The sequence below is a fragment of the Pelecanus crispus genome, chromosome 9 (genome assembly GCF_030463565.1).
Source record: "Pelecanus crispus isolate bPelCri1 chromosome 9, bPelCri1.pri, whole genome shotgun sequence".
NCBI classification, from domain to species: Eukaryota; Metazoa; Chordata; class Aves; order Pelecaniformes; family Pelecanidae; genus Pelecanus; species Pelecanus crispus.
This window is the reverse complement of record NC_134651.1, coordinates 32357468-32376920: the sequence shown is the minus strand read 5'-3', so window position 1 is coordinate 32376920 and position 19453 is coordinate 32357468. Positions and strand designations below refer to the sequence as shown.

The 19453-nt window shown below is 45.6% G+C and overlaps 1 protein-coding gene across 1 annotated transcript in view; it reads left to right on the top strand.

Moving 5' to 3' along the window:
• The window catches only part of ZNF618 (zinc finger protein 618), a 79461-nt gene that overhangs the window by 28828 nt on the left and 31180 nt on the right, over nt 1-19453 (top strand). The window contains exons 5-8 of the mRNA XM_075716599.1: nt 5226-5315; nt 10552-10641; nt 12858-12935; nt 13969-14058. Of these exons, the coding sequence (XP_075572714.1) occupies nt 5226-5315; nt 10552-10641; nt 12858-12935; nt 13969-14058 (348 nt within the window). The remainder of the gene's footprint in view (nt 1-5225; nt 5316-10551; nt 10642-12857; nt 12936-13968; nt 14059-19453) is intronic.

Sequence of the window (19453 nt, the reverse complement as noted above, 5' to 3'; positions counted from 1 at the left end):
CCCCCCTGCAGTGAGCAGGGACAGCTTTAACTACATCAGGTTGCTCACAGCCCCATCCAACCTGACCTTGAATGTTTCTAGGGATGGGGCCTCCACTACCTCTCTGGGCCACCTGTCCAGTGCTTCGCCACCCTCATTGTAAAAAATTTCTTCCTTATATCCAGTCTAAATCTCTTCTTTAGTTTAAATCCATTACTCCTTGTCCTGTCACAACAGGCCTTGCTAAAAAGATTCTCCCCATCCTTCCTATAGGCCCCCTTTAAGTACTGAAAGGCGGCAATAAGGTCTCCCCCACAGCCTTCTCTTCTCCAGGCTGAACAACCCCAACTCTCTCAGCCTGTCCTCGTAGGAGAGGTGCTCCAGCCCTCAGATCATTTTTGTGGCCCTCCTCTGGACCTGCTCCAACAGTTCCATGTCCTTCTTGTGCTGAGGGCTCCAGAGCTGGATGCAGTACTCCAGGTGAGGTCTCACCAGAGCAGAGTAGAGGGGCAGAATCACCTCCCTCAACCTGCTGGCCACACTTCTTTTGATGCAGTCCAGGATACAGTTGGCTTTCTGGGCTGCAAGTGCACATTGACTTCACCTGACTGCCATGACTTTTCAAATATCATGGAGAGTGGCTTGGCAACTACATCAGCCAATTCCCTCGGGACTCTGGGGTGTGTCTCATCAGGTCCCAGAGACTTGTGTACGTTCAGGTTCCTCAGGTGGTCTCAAACCTGATCTTCCTTTACAGTGGGAGGAGCTTTACCCCCCTGGTCCCCATCTTGCAGTCCATTGACTTGGGAGGGATGAGGAGAGAGGTTGCCGGTGAAGGCTGAGGCAAAGAAGTTGTTGACTACCTCAGCCTTCTCATCCATTGATACAAGTTTGCCTTTCTTGTTCATCGGTGGGGTACGCTTTCTTTAACCTTCCTTTTCTGGTTGACATACCTGTAGAAGCCCTTCTTGCTATTCTTTACATGGCTTGCCAAATTCAGCTCCAGCTGCGCCTTGGCCTTCCTGACCCCCTCCCTACACAACCAGGCAGCTTCCCTGTACTCTTCCCAGGACACCTGTCCCTGCTTCCACTGCCTGTGCAGTTCCCTCTTACTCTTTAGTTTGACCAGCATGTCTTGACTCAGCCATGCTGGTCTCTTCCCTTCCTTGCCCGATTTCTTATGCTTGGGGACTGAGAGCTCTTGCGCTCTATGGAAGGTGTCCTTAAAGATCTGCCAGCTCTGTTCTGTTCCCCTGTCCCTGAGGACTATTTCCCAGGGGGTCTTTCTGACTAACTCCTTGAAGAGCTGGAACTTTGCTTTTCTAAAATTTAGGGTCCTGTCTATACTCCTTGCTTTTCCCATATCCCTCAGGAGTGTGAACTCCACCAACGCATGATCACTTGCAGTCCAGGCTGCCTCCAGTCTTGATGTCACCAGTGAGCTCACTCGCATTGGTGACCATCAGGTTCAGTATTGCATCCCCTCGAGTAGGGGTGTCTATTACCTGGCTTAGGAAGTTATCCCCTCGAGTAGGGGTGTCTATTACCTGGCTTAGGAAGTTATCCTCAATGCATTCTAGGAATCTCCTGGATTGCCTACAGCTTGCCATGTGACTTTTCCAGCAAATGTTGGGGTGGTTGAAGTCCCCCAGTAGGATGAGAGTCTGCAAGCACGAAGCCTCCTGGAGCTGGAGGAAGAAGGCTTCATCACTAGGCTCCCCTTGATCAGGCAGCCCGTAGTAGACACCAGCCACAAGGTTCTCTTTGTTGCCTCTGTCTCTGATTACTACCCATAAGCTTTCCACCTGCATGTGGCTATTCTTCAGGGACAGCTCTTCACACTATTGATTTCTTTATGTAGAGGGCAACACTTCTGCCCCTCCTTCCTCACCTGTCTCTTCTGAACAGCCTGTAGCCATTGATAGCCACATTCCAGTCATGGGATTTGTCCCGCCAAGTTTCAGTTATGGCAATCAGGTCATAGCTTTCTAGTAGTACAGTAGCTTCCAACTCCTCCTGTTTGTTCCCCATGCTGTGTGTGTTCATGTAGAGGCATTTCATCTGGGCTGTTGGCTGTGTCGCCTTCTTAATGAAACATCCCTTGTTTCCCTTGACGTGTTTCACAGAAGTTTCCTTGTTAGCTCCTACCACCTCAGGAGCCCCCAGCTCATCTCTGCAAGACTTTGACTGTGCTGCAGCATCCCCAGCAAGCCTCTTGGCAACAGGTTGAGGGCTCATAGTAGCACCTCATCCCTCTAACCATTGTGTACCATCCCACAGCTTGTCACAGGCAAGCCTGGTATGTTTCCCCTCCTGCTTCACATCTAATTTAAAGCCCTGTCAATGAGCCCCGCAAGCTCCTGGGCAGAAACCCTCTTTCCCCTTTGAGAAGGGTGGCTCCCATTTGATGCCAGCAATCCTGGAGCTGTATAGGCCATCCCATTGTAAAAAAACCCAAAGTTGTGATGGTGGCACCAGCCACGGAGCCATGTGTTAATAGATTGGGTCCGCCTGTTCCTTCCAATGTCACCGCCCACAACTGGAACGAGGGAGGAAAAAAATAACTTGTGCCCCACATTCCCTCGCTAACCATCCCAAGGCCCTGAAGTCTCTTTTAATCACCCTTGGGCTACACACTGCAACTTCATCACCACCCATGTGGAAGAGCAGTAATGGGTAGTAGTCCGAGGGCCGTACCAGGCTGGGAAGTCTCCTAGTGATATGTCTGACCTGGGCTCCTGGGAGGCAGCAGACTTCCTAATGAGGAGGGTCCTCCCAGCATATTGGACCCTCCGTTCCCCTCAGAAGGGAGTCTCCTACAACTGTGACCTGTCTTTTCTTCCTTGTGGAGGTGGTAGTAATATGGGGGGTAGGTCTCTGTGGTCTTGGCGACTCTTCTGGTGTAGATGGATCAAAACCCACATCATCCACTGACTGGTCCTCCACATCTAGAGCCTCAAACCTATTGTAGAGGCACCTGGGGAGTCATGGTGGGCAAGGAAAGGGTTCGCTTGCCGCCCTGATTGTGGACTCGTTTCCACTCACTGCTTCCCTCTAAGACCCTGCCTACATCCTGGTGAGGGGAGGATACTGGATCCCTTTGATCACGGGCTTTCTCTGGTGGCTGTCCCTGTTCAAGTTTCTGGGAGGTCAGAGCATGGTTCCACCAGTCTATATCTCTTGCTCAGACTCCCTGATGCTCTGTAGCCTGTCTGCTTCCTCTCTTAGCTCTGCCACCAGGCCGAGTAGACAGTCCACCTGATCACAGCGCACACAGCTGTTCGCTCCACTGCCATCTGTTCCCAGTGCAAGCTGGTGGCACTCCCTGCAGCCAGAGACCTGGACGGCTGTGTGTTTCCCTGGGAGCTGAGGCTGGGTTGATACATCCTTTCTGGCTAGTGCAGAGGATACAGCCTTCTGCTGGGTGGATACCATGGCCATGCCTAGGCTCCCTCTCACCAGTTGAACTTACTGAACCTACCCTTTAAGCTAGGAGGGGGACTTCGCCTTCCCCGCATGCCCTGCCAGCGCAAACTGACGTGCCACGCCCTTCTGACACACCATGCCCTGTTTGCCTGTCCTGTTGGCCACGCTCCCTGGGAGCTGCTTTTGTAGGTGAGGTGGTTTGGCTGCCATCATTCCTGTCCCCGCCCACGCCTAGGCAGAGCTATTAGGCAAGATTAATGCTGTTCTTTGTCAAATTGCTGGTTGTGGCATATTAAATCTCTTTTCAACATTCTTTATGTTACACTTAGTTACAATTTCAACACTTCCCTGAAGTGACACCAGAATGAAAAGTGTGAAACTAGATCTGCTGGTGTTACACTGTCTGGTGTGTCTGAATTGTGCCATGGAGTCTGTGTATCCTGGTTCATAATGCTGATTTTGAGGATAATCGTAAAACGCAGTAATATTTTCCCTTTAAATTGCTGATATTTGCTGTCTGTATGGACTCAACTTTAACATACTTCGAACTGTGGGAGAAGGAAATTCATTGATCTGTAACATCCTGAGAATGCCTGGGAAGTCTTTTCTCTCTCAACATCCAGTGAGTAGTACCCAAAACACCTTTTCCCCAAAATGTTGTAAAAAAAATATAGTATGCGACCATCAGACTATTATGAACAAGGGGGCTGTCTTTCAGAAATTAATTCAGGATATTCCCCTCTGTATGGAATTTCCTGCTAGGCTGGCATCAAGTTTCCAAACCTGGATGGTCTGCATTTACATCTCCATCGTGCTGATACATTCAACTGACATGGTTTGGATAAAGTATCACAGAATTCATAGAATTCACTGGCCACCTACTTGAAAGCAGCTTCAAAAATACTGTAAGGTGAAGTCAGTCCTGTAGCTACTGAATGCATCTGCAATAGCTCTTCTTAGGAGCTGGGGCTAAGCTCTGAAACGCTTCAGTGAGAAACCAAGCACAAGCCTGTGGCTCCATGCCCTCTTACCTGTCATTTAGTCCCTTGCCAACTCAGAGGTGAGCTAACATCTTGCACTGGTTTTTAGTAATTTCAACAGATTTGGCCCCTCTGTGTGAGGGTTTGGGATTACCTTTTTCTTGGCTTGGTAGTTTGCAGCCTGAGGACCTCCCTTTGCGAAGCATGGGAAGCACCATGCTAGGTTAAGCCAGTGTGTGCCCAGATGTCTCCTGTGTTCCTGACAAAGGCCAGGTGTTTGTGGGAAGGGAGTCAATGATCATGAAATGAGTGATCTTGGCATAGTTTGCCCCCAGGGAAAGTTTTTTCCTAACCCCTACTTCGGAGCTGGCTTGTGCCTTTGTGTCTGAGGGTTTCTGTCCTTTCCAAATTTCTGGATTTTATTATTATTTAATCCTTACTGATGTAACTCTGGATACTTTAATCCTCTTAAGGGATTGTTGCTGACTTTGGGCTCAGTCCTGCTCCCTTTTCAAGGAATTTTGCTGTTAGACACCTTTAAGTTGAGCTCTGATGTAGATTGCAACTGATTTTACTGGCAACTCTCTACTTGGCTGTAAAATGCAGGTGTAAAGCTCATAACTTCTGTGCAAGAACACAGTTTGAGGAGTAGATGGAGGTTTACAGGCAGTAAGCTGTATGTCAGCAAACTGGCATTTTACCTCTCCCCACTGCCAGTCCAGCATCTAGAAGGAAGCCCCTAAAGATGCCAGAGGGTTAGGTCAAAGGAATTGTCCGCGAACCTGGGTGGGGAATACCCTGCTAGCTTAGGAAGCCATAAATATGATCCTTTCCATCTAGGTGCCCCTCTGGCTGCAGAAAGGGAGAAGAAGCCTCTCTACACAGCTGTCTTTGTGCTGCCCTGGGTGGAATCCACAGAAACAAATGTGGGTCCCAGGTGTTTTTGCTCCCTGCTCTGTTGTAAGGAAGCAGTAGCTGCACTTTGGGTCTTCTTCTAGGGAGGCTGCTCAGGTAGTCTGTGTGCTGGACACAGCTTGGAAAGGTGTTTCCCAGTGACAAGCATGTGGCATATATCTCAGAAAATACCAGCCTTTCCTGTTCCTTTGCATCAGGTGGTTTAGTCCTGGTGACGTTGGCTCTTACTGAAGACTGTTGGAGTTGCTCATGGTTCATTTCAGTGAGGCAGACATCCCAGGAAAGATGACACTTTTTTCAGGTACTGCTACAGAGCCACTCACGAGCTCCAGCCCTCTGTGTTTATCACCAGCAGGACTCATAAGGACTCCAGCATCTGGCAGCAGATTTTTAGGAAAAAGTTAAGGAATGTGAAACTGAGCATCAGAGCATCTCATGGACCATCCTGTGACCTGACCCACTGGCGGTAGCTGGAGGGACAATGCTGATACTTTGTTGTCACATAAGCCTCACCCAAAAAGCCTGTTTGCAGGGAGAAACATCATGACCTCAAAGAGAGAGATGACAGATAAATGTATTGTAGCGGGCTTGGCTTTAAGAAATCCAGTCCTCCTCCCCTTTCAGAGATGCTGCTGGACTTAATTAACTGTTTCAGAAACTTTGTTTTCTGAGGTGAGCCAGGAACATGGAATTCCTGGAGTTTGGTCCTTCCTTTACTGTTCTCAGACATTTTGGTGTCAAGGTGCCCTCCTGACCATGGAGCAGGACAAGTAATGCTGTAGCTACTGTCCAGACTTCCTCGTTTTCTTTTTAATTTTGCTGCTTTTTTGTTGACTGGGAGCTGGAACACTGCTGGATTTCAGGAATAACTCAGCAGGCTGTTGCAATCTATTTACATTCGGTGGTTTTGCCCTTCCACATTTAGAGGCTGTCCCTGCTAGGCAGCTATTTCTGCAGTGCTCTATAAGAGCAGGATCACTTAGGATTCAAGAGTATCTGCAAAGTGTCTAGTTGCCATGAGAGCTCGTCTATCAAGTAGCTTTTGTGGCTTCTTCCATTTGAAAGGTCAGTATGAATTCTGGGTCAGGTGAAAATTGTTCTTCACCTTGGAGAAGTCCTTAAGCTCCTGCAGCCTGCTGTGTGGAGACCCCCATCATTCTAGACTCTTAACGGGATGTGCTGTCGTCATTGCAGGGATGTCATCTGTATGATGTATGTAACTGTTTCCAACTCGGGTTTCTGTGATGCTGCACAGAGGTCTTTGAGCCCAATGGAAACTAGTTTGTACACAGTTTTTGTGGTCTCAGATTCCTGCACTTAGAAGGGCGGGATAAGTGATCTGTATTTTTAGCTTGTGACACAGAAATCCTGACCTTTCAACAAACTTCTGATTGCTGTTGTTCTCTTCCTGGGTTTCTAGAGCAAAATCCACTGAGGCCCTGGGCCAAGTGCCCTAAGGAAAAGCAGCCTCTTCTGCCTGCCACTGTAGGGCATGTGTTCTCTTGCCCTCCCTCTTTCCTGCTGAAATGAAATATGTGCTTTCTTCTCTGCTGAATATTTGAAGCAAAACAACAAAAAAAGCCCTCAAAATATTTAATGCAGCATCTGGGAAGAAAGATGACCTGGCTGATCATCCTTAGGGCAGGGTATTTCAGTAGCTGCAAGTCATTGCTGAACACAGACTGCATGACAGGAGCCAGCCTGCAGCAGCTCCTGGAGACAGGCTGAAAAGAGCAGCACGTTCCCTGTCTTTTACTGGAGGTGCACTTGCAAGCAGAGTGGTCAAAAATGCTTCCAGGTCCCATGGAGTTATTTCTTGGGGTACTTGAAAAACCTGCCTGTTTGCCATCTCAGTACATCAGTCCTTTGTATCTGAGGAACTGCCTTGTAACAGGGCTGTTGCTTGGGTTTTTTTCTAGTAAGATGTGATGCTGTATTTTGATATGTGTATTTCATGAGATTAAATGTGGGCTGACTAAAGATATAAGGCCATTAACTACTTAGACCTCTTTCTGGAATCTCTGCTCCCCTTGGAAATACTCATGAGCATGAAGGAAGAATGATATTTGCTGGAGTTTGGTTTCTAACTAGATGTCTTTTAAGCATTTTGAAACTGTAGGTTTGCAACAGTGTAATACAGTGATTGTTCAGCTTGCATCAAGGGTTCTGCAGGACCATTGTCTGAATACCAATAAGGGACAGCACTGAACCTCTGTGCTGGTGGGCTAATTAGTATCTTTCCCTGTATTTTTCCTTAAGTCCTAATAGTGCCTGTTGGTATGCTTTGCTTTTGGTGGAGCTGCACTGTGTTAATGTCTACCCGGTGGTAGGAGAGAGCTTGAATCTGAACAGACTTGCTTAAGTAGCATTAGTTTGGCTGTCTGGTACCAGCTCCTCAGAGGTTTAGGGGTGGGGGTTTCAGTATGGGTTTGCAGGCACACCTGAGCACTTTGGAGTATCTTGTAGCTCTTCCCACTGAAAGCTATGCTGTTACATATATTGGGTATGGTGCCCCAGCTGGAATCTACCTTGGTGTAATAGTTATATCCTAGAGCAAGAAAAGTAGTAGCATACAGGCTAATCCTGCTCAGTGAGTTTCTTGCTAAGACAGACGTTGCTGCTGGGAACAGCACTGGAAGTATTACGACTGTCAACAAAGACAGTTTATTCGGTAAGAAGGAAGACATCTGGCACGTGGATGCAGCCCTGGAAGAGTGACCATTGTTCAGAGATGGTAAAGCTTAGGCTACACATCGGCAGTCTCCTGATACTTTCTGAATTCTCTGTAACCTCCTAATCTCTGAGACTTGGCACTGTTTGCTGGGCGTTATCTCCTTCAAAGAGTTGAGGAAGAGATTAGTACCAAGACCAGCTGGAACAAATTCTTACTTCTCATAATGACTTGTTACTATAATTTCTGGAGGTCATTCTTCTTTAGGGAAAACAGTCCCCTAACAAAACAGGCAAAACCCTATTCTCTTGGGGTCTCCTTTTATCATGTTTTCATTTTCCTCACACTGCCTAGGAAAGGAAGTGGTCATACCCAGCATGTGCTACTGAAGTCTCCGCTGTTGGCAGTGAGATCCTCACAATCTTTCCTAAGTTACAGAAACTACAACTAGCCATGCTTGTTTGAGTCCGTGAGATGGTGTGCCTAGCATTTAGTTTTATTCTTTTCTAACAAGTCTCCTTATTTATTGAGCACTTTTCTTCCAAACTAAGGCCATAATAGTTTTCTTCCTCCAAACGGAGGTACTGAAAGTGCTTAGTATTTGGTACTCCTTTGAAGGATTAGTCTTCAGTTCATCTACTGTACGGATCCTTCAAAAAGGAGGTTGGTTCTTGTCTTTGGGATGCCCAGCAATGTGGGACTGATTACTGATGACACGTTATGAAATTTCTCTGCTGATAATTGACTGTATTTTTTTGCAACAGATACACAGATATTCACTAGCAATCATTAGATTATCTTCGTTGTCAAAAAGGGTCTAGGGTAGACTGAGACCCTCAGCACTGTTGTATGACCGCAGAAAGAGACTGCATAAGTTTATATTATTATAAACACAGTTAAATGTGAACCACCAGTGCTTTTATCACTTGGATGTTCTCGCAGTCATGTTTTGCTTCTCCTCCTGCTCTTCCTTAAGCAATGCACTGTCTGAAGCAGTGAATCCTTTTCATCTCAGTATATATGCCTGGGCTCTGTCTCGCTTGTTCAGCCTAGACTTTTTAAAACCCCTTAGATCTAGCTTAGCATTGCTGTGCTCTGATTAAGATACAAATACTTTTTGGCAGCAGAAGTAAAGTTCCAGTGCCCAGTTTAACACCTTTTATATTTGGCACTTTTCTCTTATAGATCACCATAGCTTCTACTTTCATTCTGCCAAGCAGAATAAAGGGCGGAAAGTGTTTCTTCATTTAGCGTTGAAACCCCATGTGCTGCTGGACTGCAGTAGTGATCCCAAGTGAGCGATTAGACTGTACCAATGCATGCTAGCTTAAAACATTTACTTCTTTTAAAAATAAAATTGTTGAGAAGTAAAATAAAAGCTTACTTAATGTGCATACTCTGGTGTGTTTGGACATGGTATGGAAGAGGTAAAAACAGGCTTTAACTTTGCTAATCATACGGATACATGAATAGAAACAACTGAGCTACTGCAGGGGAGCTTACTGAATGGCAGCTCATCTGTGGAGCCACGGTAGCTGATGTGTACACTCCTAGCTTGCTCCTGTTGTGAAGTAAACCATGTTAGTTTCAGGATCCTTTGTGGCTACGCAGGCTGATGTGTTTTACTTTTGTTTGCAATTGGCTGGTAGCATGTGACTCATCGGCTACTGTGGTCGGCTGACAAGTACAATGCTGCAAGATGCAGTGTGGCGACTACTTACGGGTGTCAGTCTGTACCCCAAAGTGTATGTCAGACATCAGAAGATGGAAGAACCCCCCCAAGTTGACAAGTGAAATTTTCCTCTTACACTGATGTGATAGCTGAGCCAAAGACATTCATTGTCCTCAGTGAGACCAAAAGGAATTCATAAGCATCTTGAGCTTTTTGCATCTGTCTGTCTTCCCCACACAGCTGTGGTGAAGGGGGTCTTTTGTTGCTGAGATGAGGGGAGGGGGTTTAGGGTACAAACATATATGAATCATAACCAAGCTCCATCAGTCCTCCTGTTCATTGAGCACCTTACTGTCCTGCGTGTTTGGATTGTTGGTTCTCTTTTGTTTTGTTTATTACAATGTGCCCTTGGATCTTGGATACAGTTAGTAATCAGTAAGCAGCAGCAGGGAGAACCAAGTATGGTATGAGTGTGTAGGCACATCCAGTCCGTGTTGTAGTTGGCATATTAAGACTTTGACTTCTAACAGCTCATACATTGACTCTGTGTTTAGTTCTTCCAGTTTGTCCCCATCCTGACCAGTACTTGCCTACTGTAGCCCTGAACTTCTAAAGGAGATTTCAGCAGTGCCTGCTGCTCTGTGTCTTCATTGCTGTGAGGTCTTACGGAGGCTATACTGGAGAGCAGAGCTGCCTGAATAGGAAATAAGAAATCAGAATAAGCCCCAAGCCATATAGCATGGGGCACGTGAGGGTCATTGTGAAGCAGTGGTTGTCTGTGTGCCTTAGAGATCTGATGGAGCATGTGCGATGAATGTAACTGCATTACATGCACTGAGCAGTGTTGTCTGGAGTGCTTGCCTTTTACCTCAGAGTTTCTAAAGTGGCCTGTTTTCTTTTTCCTACAGACAATTTTAGGTACACATGTGACATATGTGGGAAAAAATATAAATACTATAGCTGCTTCCAAGAGCACAGAGACCTGCATGCCGTGGATGGTGAGTACTGTTTTGACACTCAGACACCCAAACTAGAATGAGAAGTCATTGGGGAAGGCAAAATGTGGTTCTGCAGGACCATGCAGCCCATGATGTACAGGACATTGCACAGCATGGCTTGCTTGCCTTTGTCAGTGGAGGCACAGTCCACAGGCACTGCAGGAGGAAGTTTGCTGTGCTTGATTCTCTTTGTGTACATCAAAATAACAGCCTGTGCTGGAACTTGTGGTCCTTGCAGCCCTCCTGTCTGTATTAAGGTTCATGGTTAGGATGGATATGCGATAACTGAGTCCCTCAAGGTAAATTGTGAGGTCTGGCTATGCGCTGGGCAAGAGTTGGTTGCCTTTTGGTTTCTGACTTCACAGGATTGTTCCCAACATGTTCCTCTGTGAGAAACCACATTTCAGAGTTGAGAAATGTTGTTTCGTTCTTGTAAATCACTGTGGTAGTGAACTGATGCAGTTGTCAGTGGACCTTACAGGCCAATTTTTCCTCTGTGAATGTAGATGTGGCCTAGGCTGGTGACACTCGGACAGAAGCAGACACCCTCTTCCAGAAGCAGTGTTTTGTTTTTCTACATTGAGGAAAATAGAAGCAACAACATACTGTCTTTGGCTTGTCCTTTGTTTTCTGGGCTTCTCAAGCTCCTCAACTCAGAGCCCACAGATAGTCCAAACCCTCACTGCATATGCTGCAAGCCTGTTGGTATTGCTCCTCACTTGGCCAAGGAGGGAGCCCTTGCAGAGTTTTAGAAAGAGGCCACTTGGAAAGCAGAAAGTTTTGAATGGCTGGACTATCTCAGAAAAGCAAGTGGATTTTCACAATACACAGTGTCCAAAAAACCTGCTGTTTTTAAGTGGAACATGTGGACATCTGAATGTGCTCTAAGAACAACCAGCGTTCTCTTGCAGCGCACCACAGCAAGCTCACTTCCTCCCATGGGGAGCCAAAATTAAATTACTGGGACTGAAAGTCACTGTGAGGTGACATGTCTGCTTCTGTCAGAAATGCGTCTTCATAGCTATGGTTCAGGGAGCTCTGCCTAGGGTTACGAGATGGCTTTGGAAACGGCTTCCACTTGCGTCTTGCAAGTACACTGTTTGTCTCAGTTCCTCCAGGGGGCTGGTTGTGTCTTGGCAAACACAAGCGTGAGGCAGCTGTGCATCTGAACTTCACATGGGGCTGTGTCAGTGCCAGAACAAAGGCCTTGAGAATCTGTGTATATTAGGGCTGGGCATGCTCAAATAGTTCCTGTGTGGATGCTGCTGGGAAGAGGAGGGACTGGGACACAAAGCCTGGTTTATTCTGTGGGGCTGAAATATGCTGAAGCGGTACGTGAAATACAGGAGGAAAACAAGGCCATTTAAGAGGATTTAATTTCTGTTTTGTTTCTTCCCCTCCTTCTTCTATTCTATGTTAGTTTTTAGTGTGGAAGGGGCCCCAGAAAACCGGGCAGGTAAGCTGAGATCCTTTGTGTGCTTTATTTCACAAACCTTTTCAAACATTCAGTAATTCAGGCACAGCAGGTCCGATTCTACACTTGTAAGAGTCAAGGGAGTTTTGTCACTGATTGCAGCAGGAGAGGAGCATCCTCTCTCCCTCCCCCAACGTGTACAGCCAGTAGGTTTATGCCCAGCCCTAGCAGATACCAGGCTTTTGTTGTACATACAATTGATCAGGCTTTTGAAAATCAAAGAAGCAGGTGTTTCATGTCTCTGGTGATTTATTGAATTGTTCAAGGCATAAATTAAATTATTTTATAAAATGGGTTGGGTTCTGATTTGTTGCTAGCTGTGCTTTTAGATGGTAGAACGTCACTGGTCAGTATTTGTTAGCTGACTTGCTTGCAGGCTGCATTACTGTGCCCATGTTGAGACAGTATAACGTCATTATATAGGAGATGCACTGGAAGAAAATCAGAAAATATGGATCAGGCTTTGCAATGTGTTTGTTCAGTCTTTCTCTGTATTTTTTAAACATTATATACCTACAAGGCATGTTACTGGGCTGGAAGGGGCGGGGGTAATATCTGCCTGGGGCACCTGAGGAGGAGGAAAAGTCAGAGAGAGGAGTCATTTGGCTTATAATTCCTGTCTCGAAATATTGTTACAGATGAAAATGTCATTACAGATGCAGGAGCATTCACTGCCTATGCAGCTGTAGAAGGAAAACCTGAGGGTGTTGTCAGCTCTCTTGCTGGTTCTGTTCTCTTGCAGACCCCTATGACCAGGCCGTCATAGCAGCAGATGAAGTGAAGGAGGAGGAGCCAGAGCCATTTCAGAAGATTGGTCCAAGTATGAGTTATTATACAGCTTCGAATGTTAAAGAGACAGTACAAGGGTTTCAAATCTGGCGTTAACTGGAGTACCTCTAGGAAAACCAGAAAACACTGTGTTATGCAGAGGTGTTGGAACCTTAGGGGTGCTGAAAGATATGTTTAGGTTCAAATGAATACCAAACACCAGCAGCCCTGTCCCTAAAAAATGCAGCTTTGTGATGTTTTCTGCTCAAGAGCTCTGCAAAGAGAAGACGAAAGGTTCAGGAGAAAAGCGATCTGGCAGCGATTAGAGAGGGTCTTAAGGTGTATTGGCAGAGTTGGCAGGTGATTGCATTCACACTGCCTTTGTGATGTGTTCATCAAACAGATCAGAGTGAAACAAAGAGAGGACCAGACTTTGCCGAAGCATTTCTCTCAATTCTCCATTTTGGAAACAATTGATCAACCCTGCATTTTCCCTTGCCTTTCAGCTTGCTATCAGTTCTGTGCTTACCAGCACTGGCAGGACCAGGAAGTGTCAGTGTATCATTACACTACTTCATTATTTCAAGTACCCACAAAGCAGGAATTAGCACAGTTATTGCTGAACAGCCCCTCCTCCTACAAGAGGAATCTACAATTCCAGCATAAAAGTTCTGTAATTAAGACTTAAACTTGACAACTTGTTTCCTAGTTTGACTGTTGTTGTTGTCCACACATCACAGATTATCTGTAACCAGAAGACAAAACTGTGTCATCTGTAATATAGACTTTAGAAATGGATTCTCTCCTTTGTTTTGCACACTTACTTGCTGTAATTTTGGGATAAACTCCTGTAGCTTGTTCAGTTCTACTGAACTTTTTGTGCATGGTCCATCACTCTGGACACTGGCTTTAACTGTTTCCTTTGTTGGGGAGAATGTGTGAATTACAGGGCAGATAAGTTCCAAGTGGATGAGGAGTATGCTCTAGTCACCTGGCCAGTTTCTATGAAAAAGTCAGGAAGTTGGTGATTGTGTGAGAGGGTGCTGCACTCCTTTCTGATCTTTGTATTTGTTTCATCTTCACAGAAACTGGCAATTACACCTGTGAATTCTGTGGCAAGCAGTACAAATACTACACTCCCTACCAAGAACATGTGGCGCTGCATGCACCTATTAGTGAGTATTCTGCTGGAGATCTGTTTCATTACAGACTGTGATTTATGGTGGCTGGTGGTAAACATGAGGGTTGTAGGAGAGAGTATCATTCTTGTGGATCCTTTCACTGGACCTGTGGGATTGCAGCTGGCAGGACGTAGATCATGTGCTGACCAGGGCACTGTAAAACTGAGCTGGAATCTTCTCAGAGGGACACTATTGCTGTTAGGTCTGTCATGTCACTGAACTTTTACCAAAGTCCATGCAATTCTACATATGTTCCTTGGGGGTTTGATATTCTATTTTATTGTTTAACTGAAGTGATGCACAAAATTTTTGGACTCCCCTAATTAATAAATGAATGTACACGCATCTGTCTTACGAGCTTCTGAGAAATTAGTTCAAACAGTGAGTTAACACTGGTTTTCAAAATCATGTGAATTACCTTGGCAGCTTGCTACTAAATCACAGGCAATAAAATATTTATTTCAGGGAGCTCGGGAAAAGGCAGTTCTCAGCATACTACACGACACTACGATCTGCACTCTGGAGGGACACTACGATCTGCACTCCCCAGACAAAGGGGAGGTTTTAATGAGCATTTAAGTGTAATTCAGTGCAAAATTTTAGTAAAACAGTTGAGAGAAATTCTTGCTACATGCTGGTCTTGGATGCTTTAAAAGTATGCAGAAAAGTTCTTTACACCTGAACTTCATGCTTCTTTCATAGCATTGCCCTGTGCTTTATTGCAATTTTAATGCTGTGAGCCAGCATGGTTGCTCTTGCCCACGTCTGTCCTGCTGCCAGCATTTTGGCTGATGATGAGGATGGATGAGCTGAGCTCATTAGCTTAGTGGGTTTCTTTAGCTGCTCATCCACAGCCAGCAGGGGGAGCACACACTCCTTCCTCACCAAATTCAGCTTTAGTTAGGTTTGTAAGTTATTATAATAAGGTTTTAGACATATGTAGAAATAAATTTGGAACATAGTCCACCAGGCTATCACTTCTAAGGTGGATCAAGGCTTGGTGGCCCCCATGCAGGTTCTCTGGAGCATGAAGATGGACCAAGGTCATGGTAGAAGGTGTAGGGCATAAAATACCTCTACCACCATCATCACAAAGTTAGTCTTCTTATCTCCCATCTGCCCAAGGGAATTAACCCAGTGCTTATGATTGCACACATAACAGTTACTCCTAGACATCCCTGTACCCCCACACTCCACCTCTTAATTCAGGTGTTTTCAGGTCCTCAGGAAAGCTGTTGGTGGTGATCAGCAGTAGATCTATCTCCTAGTATAGATCAGCGCCCAGACACCAAGGCTTTAGTGCCTCTAGTCCACCCCTGTACAGATAGCTAAGGAGCAGTATGCTGTAAGGACTGTGCATTGAATCTCTGCTCAGCAAGAACAGATCCTTACCTTCCCAGTACTTGCCATTTCAAGGGGATTTATCATTATGGATATCTCTCCACCATCTGTAGTAATAGGCTGCGACTGCTGGTTCCAGTCCAGGCTATCCAGCATAAAAGAAAAACACAATTGTATTTGCCTGAAGTGGCCCTGCAGGTCTTACTGCAGATGCAAATGGTCCACACAGATACTGCCCTTCATCCTGTGCTCAGTGCAGCTACAGGGTCCTGATGCCCACTTTTCGACTACCAGAAGCCAGTTTTGGAGGGGGAGGAGCATTCTTTTGAATGCTGGGGTTGAAGCCATTCTCACACCATGGTTTCTGCAGTAACCTTTGTGAAAGCAAAAGAAGCTGCCCCTGCTGCAGATGAGACCAGCAGTCACTGAGATATGCAGATGGGTTTTCAGTCCTTTCAGCAAATATCTTTAACGGTGAGGACACTTAAGGTCAGATCAGGATAATATGTTCATAAGGTTTAACCCCTCCCCATAAACTTTTCTTTTCCTTTTTTTTTTTTTTTAACCTTTTTTCCTCTCCTAGTTCCCATGACCAGTAAGATTTATGATTTACAGTGACAAACCACTAACCCTGATGAGCATACAGGAGAGGGCATGATTAGCTCCCAGGGCAGGCTGGCCAGTATATCCTCCCACCTTTCTACTGTTCAGACTCTGCTCTGCCTATAAACCAAGGTCCTGAGGCAGCTGTAAACACATGACTTCTGAAAAGCACAGCTGACTTTTCTCAGGCCCTAGCAGTCAGAAGAAGTAAAGCTAAGACTGTGTCTTTACCCTGGCCTTGTTCTTGTGGTTATAAGGCAGATGCTGAAAAAAATAGCCATAGTGGGAGCAGGTAAGGAAAACACTTCAGCATTACCAATCCAACTTTCGGGGTCTCTCTGCTTGAATGCAAGCTTCCCTTCCGGAGCCTGTCTTTCTGGTTTTCTGTGATAATGGATAAAAAAACATTGAAACTGGGCTAAAACAAGGACTCATACCCTACAGGGTCAATAGGACCTTGCAGGACAATTTTTGGTCAGTGCTGCTGAATACCTGTTGTCTGGAAAAGAGCTCTGCTGTGGGGTTCCCTGGAATTGTTAATGCCAAATGTCTCCTTTGAAAGTTCATTTTGTTAGTGAGGGGTAGGGGCTTTTTCATATGCTTGGAACTGGGCTATTACTCTTCTAAAATACATACTCTTATACTGTTTCTGTCAGCCTATTCACTCTTCCAAAAAAAGTGGATTGTAGGCACATTCATTGTCCCAGTTTTAGAAATGTCTCTGAACGTAGGTGCACAGGGGGAGGCTTCAGAGATTTCTTTCTGCCCTCCTCCAGGCTCTGTCTGCTCTGTAAGATGGAACTGATTTAACCGCATTTGCAGGTGGTTGGGCTATTGTGATTGCTTTTAGATGATGTATTTACAGTGCAGAGAAAACCTAGTGCATTTAGGAAGTAGACTGCCTAGAAAAGCCACTGAGAGTGGGTTTTAGCTTGGTAAGCCCAGGCTCAGGAGTGTGCACTCATCGCATCCTCTTCTGGTAACTGCAGATAAGGTAACAGACTCCCTGGTCATGGAAGTACGTCGTGAGGGCACTAAAATCTGGAGAACTATCCATGTCTGTTGCTTGCATGATGAAAATCTAAAGTGACGTCAGGGCCCTGAGTGCGCTAATAGGTCTTGATGGCCTTGACCAGCCCCATGTGGGGCCTCCACCCACATTCAAACCCCCTTTTTCAGCTCAACTCTGGATCATCAGTCCCTCCCTCAGCCACACTGTAGGATGTTGGTCTCCAGCTCAGTTGTAGACATGCCCATGCCTGGCTGTGGATCCCATTGGTCTGTACCCCATCCCGTAGTCTGATTCCGCAGCTTGACGTCAACCCTGACTCATCACTCTGGACCTCCCTGAGGATCGCTGGTATGTGTCTGGCCTTGGTTATCCTCACCAGAGCTCATCCTGCCCCTGACCTGTGGATTGACTTTCCAGCTTGATCACGGACCTGTCTCATCACGATGAACTTCCTGATGATTTGGACTCTTGGTTGAACCTGGCTGTCATCTCCAGTCCTGTCTTGCTCACCTCTCTCAGGGTCTGTGGGATGGGCCCTAGCTGTCGAAGACCCTGCCCTGCCAGCCCCATGATCATACTTGGCTCCGTAGGGGACAGATAGATCTACCCACCCTGACACCTGAGGTGCTCAAAGAAGTTCATCAAGCCTCTCTGCTCACTTACTTTTCTTAACGTGAAGGACACTGGATAAAATTTGTTCATCAGAAGTGCTTCACGGCAGTGTTTCTTACAGGCAGCTGCCATCATGGCTTTTTCTCTTACGGAAAGGGATCCTTTTTGGTAGCGCATCTAGTTTCCACACAGGTCCTGCCTCACCAAGAAAAAAACGATCCAGATTCCAGTTGGATGGTGTGTCTTTGCTTCCTCCATCTCAGTGAGTGAAATCTGTGAGTTCAGATGTTTTTCCCATTCTCTGATCCCACAGTGCCTTAGCAACAGGCTCCACTGGCAATATTTGTTTGTACATATAAAGCAGCACATTAAGAATTTGATAGGTTTGAGCACAGGGCTTTTCCTGTGGAAAGACCTGTTTCCAATAGCAGAGGTTTCCGTTCAGTGTATTGAATTTCAGGCCATTGTTAAGGAATCACCTTCCATCATATTCATTAAAGATAGTTTTTTCTCCAGAGGTGATAGTATAATTCCATCTGAATGATCCCAATGGTTCCTTACCCATCCTGACAAGATCTTTCTGAAAAAATGTGTAACATGAATTATTAGGCAGAATTTTTACCTGGAAAAAGTGAATTTACTGAGATAATCTGATCTCTCTTCTATTGTGGTGGTGCATCGTGGTAGTGTGAGGATTTATGTATCTTTTTGAGGACACATGTTGAAATGTCTGTCAGATTTTCTACTTGCTGCTGCAGTTTGCCACTCACAGGGCTTGAAGGTCTTACCAAAGACAGGAAAGCCAGGAGGGACCACTGTGACATCTGGACTGACCAGAGTAACACATGCTATAGGATTGCCTTGATTTAATTGCTCACGTATATACTTTAGAGAGACATCGAATCTTGGTGTTAAGAGTGGCAGAAAATACAGCAACCTCTTAAGGTAATTATTTTGATGAATTATTACCCTCACTAAATTAAGACTAAAAATATCCAGCTGTAGCTTTCAGTCACTGGATCCTATTTATAACTTTGTCTCCTAGGTGAAGGAGGACTAAGTTACCAAATTTCTGTCCTTTCTAGACCTTTGTATAGCTTGCTGTCAAGTCACTTCATAGTGACTCCCAGGTAAGCCAAAGGATTGACTTGATGTTTGCATTGTAAGGTATGCTGTTCTTGTCCTTTATTTATCCTCTTGCCTTCTCATCTGAATATTCTCAAGTCTGTTAACCACCTTTGTGAAGGGCATGCATTAGCACTGGGTCTAGTGAAGGAACTAAGAGCTAACATTGTCTTCCTGATCCCCTTTGAAAGTGCATACCCAAAAGATTGCATACCCAAAGAGTACCTCAGTCTTTTTAGCTACATCATTGCCCTGAGAGCTCCTCTACAGCCATCGTGACTGAGCACAGCAATGAACAAGTTCTTTTTCCTGCTACCAAGGTGGAGTCGCCCATCTTTTAAGTATCACCTATATCATCTGTATTCTTTAGCACACCATGTGCCATTCTTTGTAACTGTAGCACAGTGCACTCAGTTTACCAAGTGATGGGAGATCATTCAGTGAGACTTACCCTCTATGTTACTGCTCTCCTGCCCTCACTTCTCCCGTATGTTAGCTTCAGCTGGGCATATCTCAGATGCTTTCTAAGAAAGTTTAAAAAACTTCTTAGCAGCAGTTATGGGATCGTCTGTCTGCAATGCTGTCTCTAGTCTTGCTGTCTAGCTGCAGATTTTGAGGCGGGAGGTTTTTGTAACCACTCAGCAACTCAGTATTTTCATTTTTGGAAATACCTTGAACTTGGCCTTTTCATCAGCC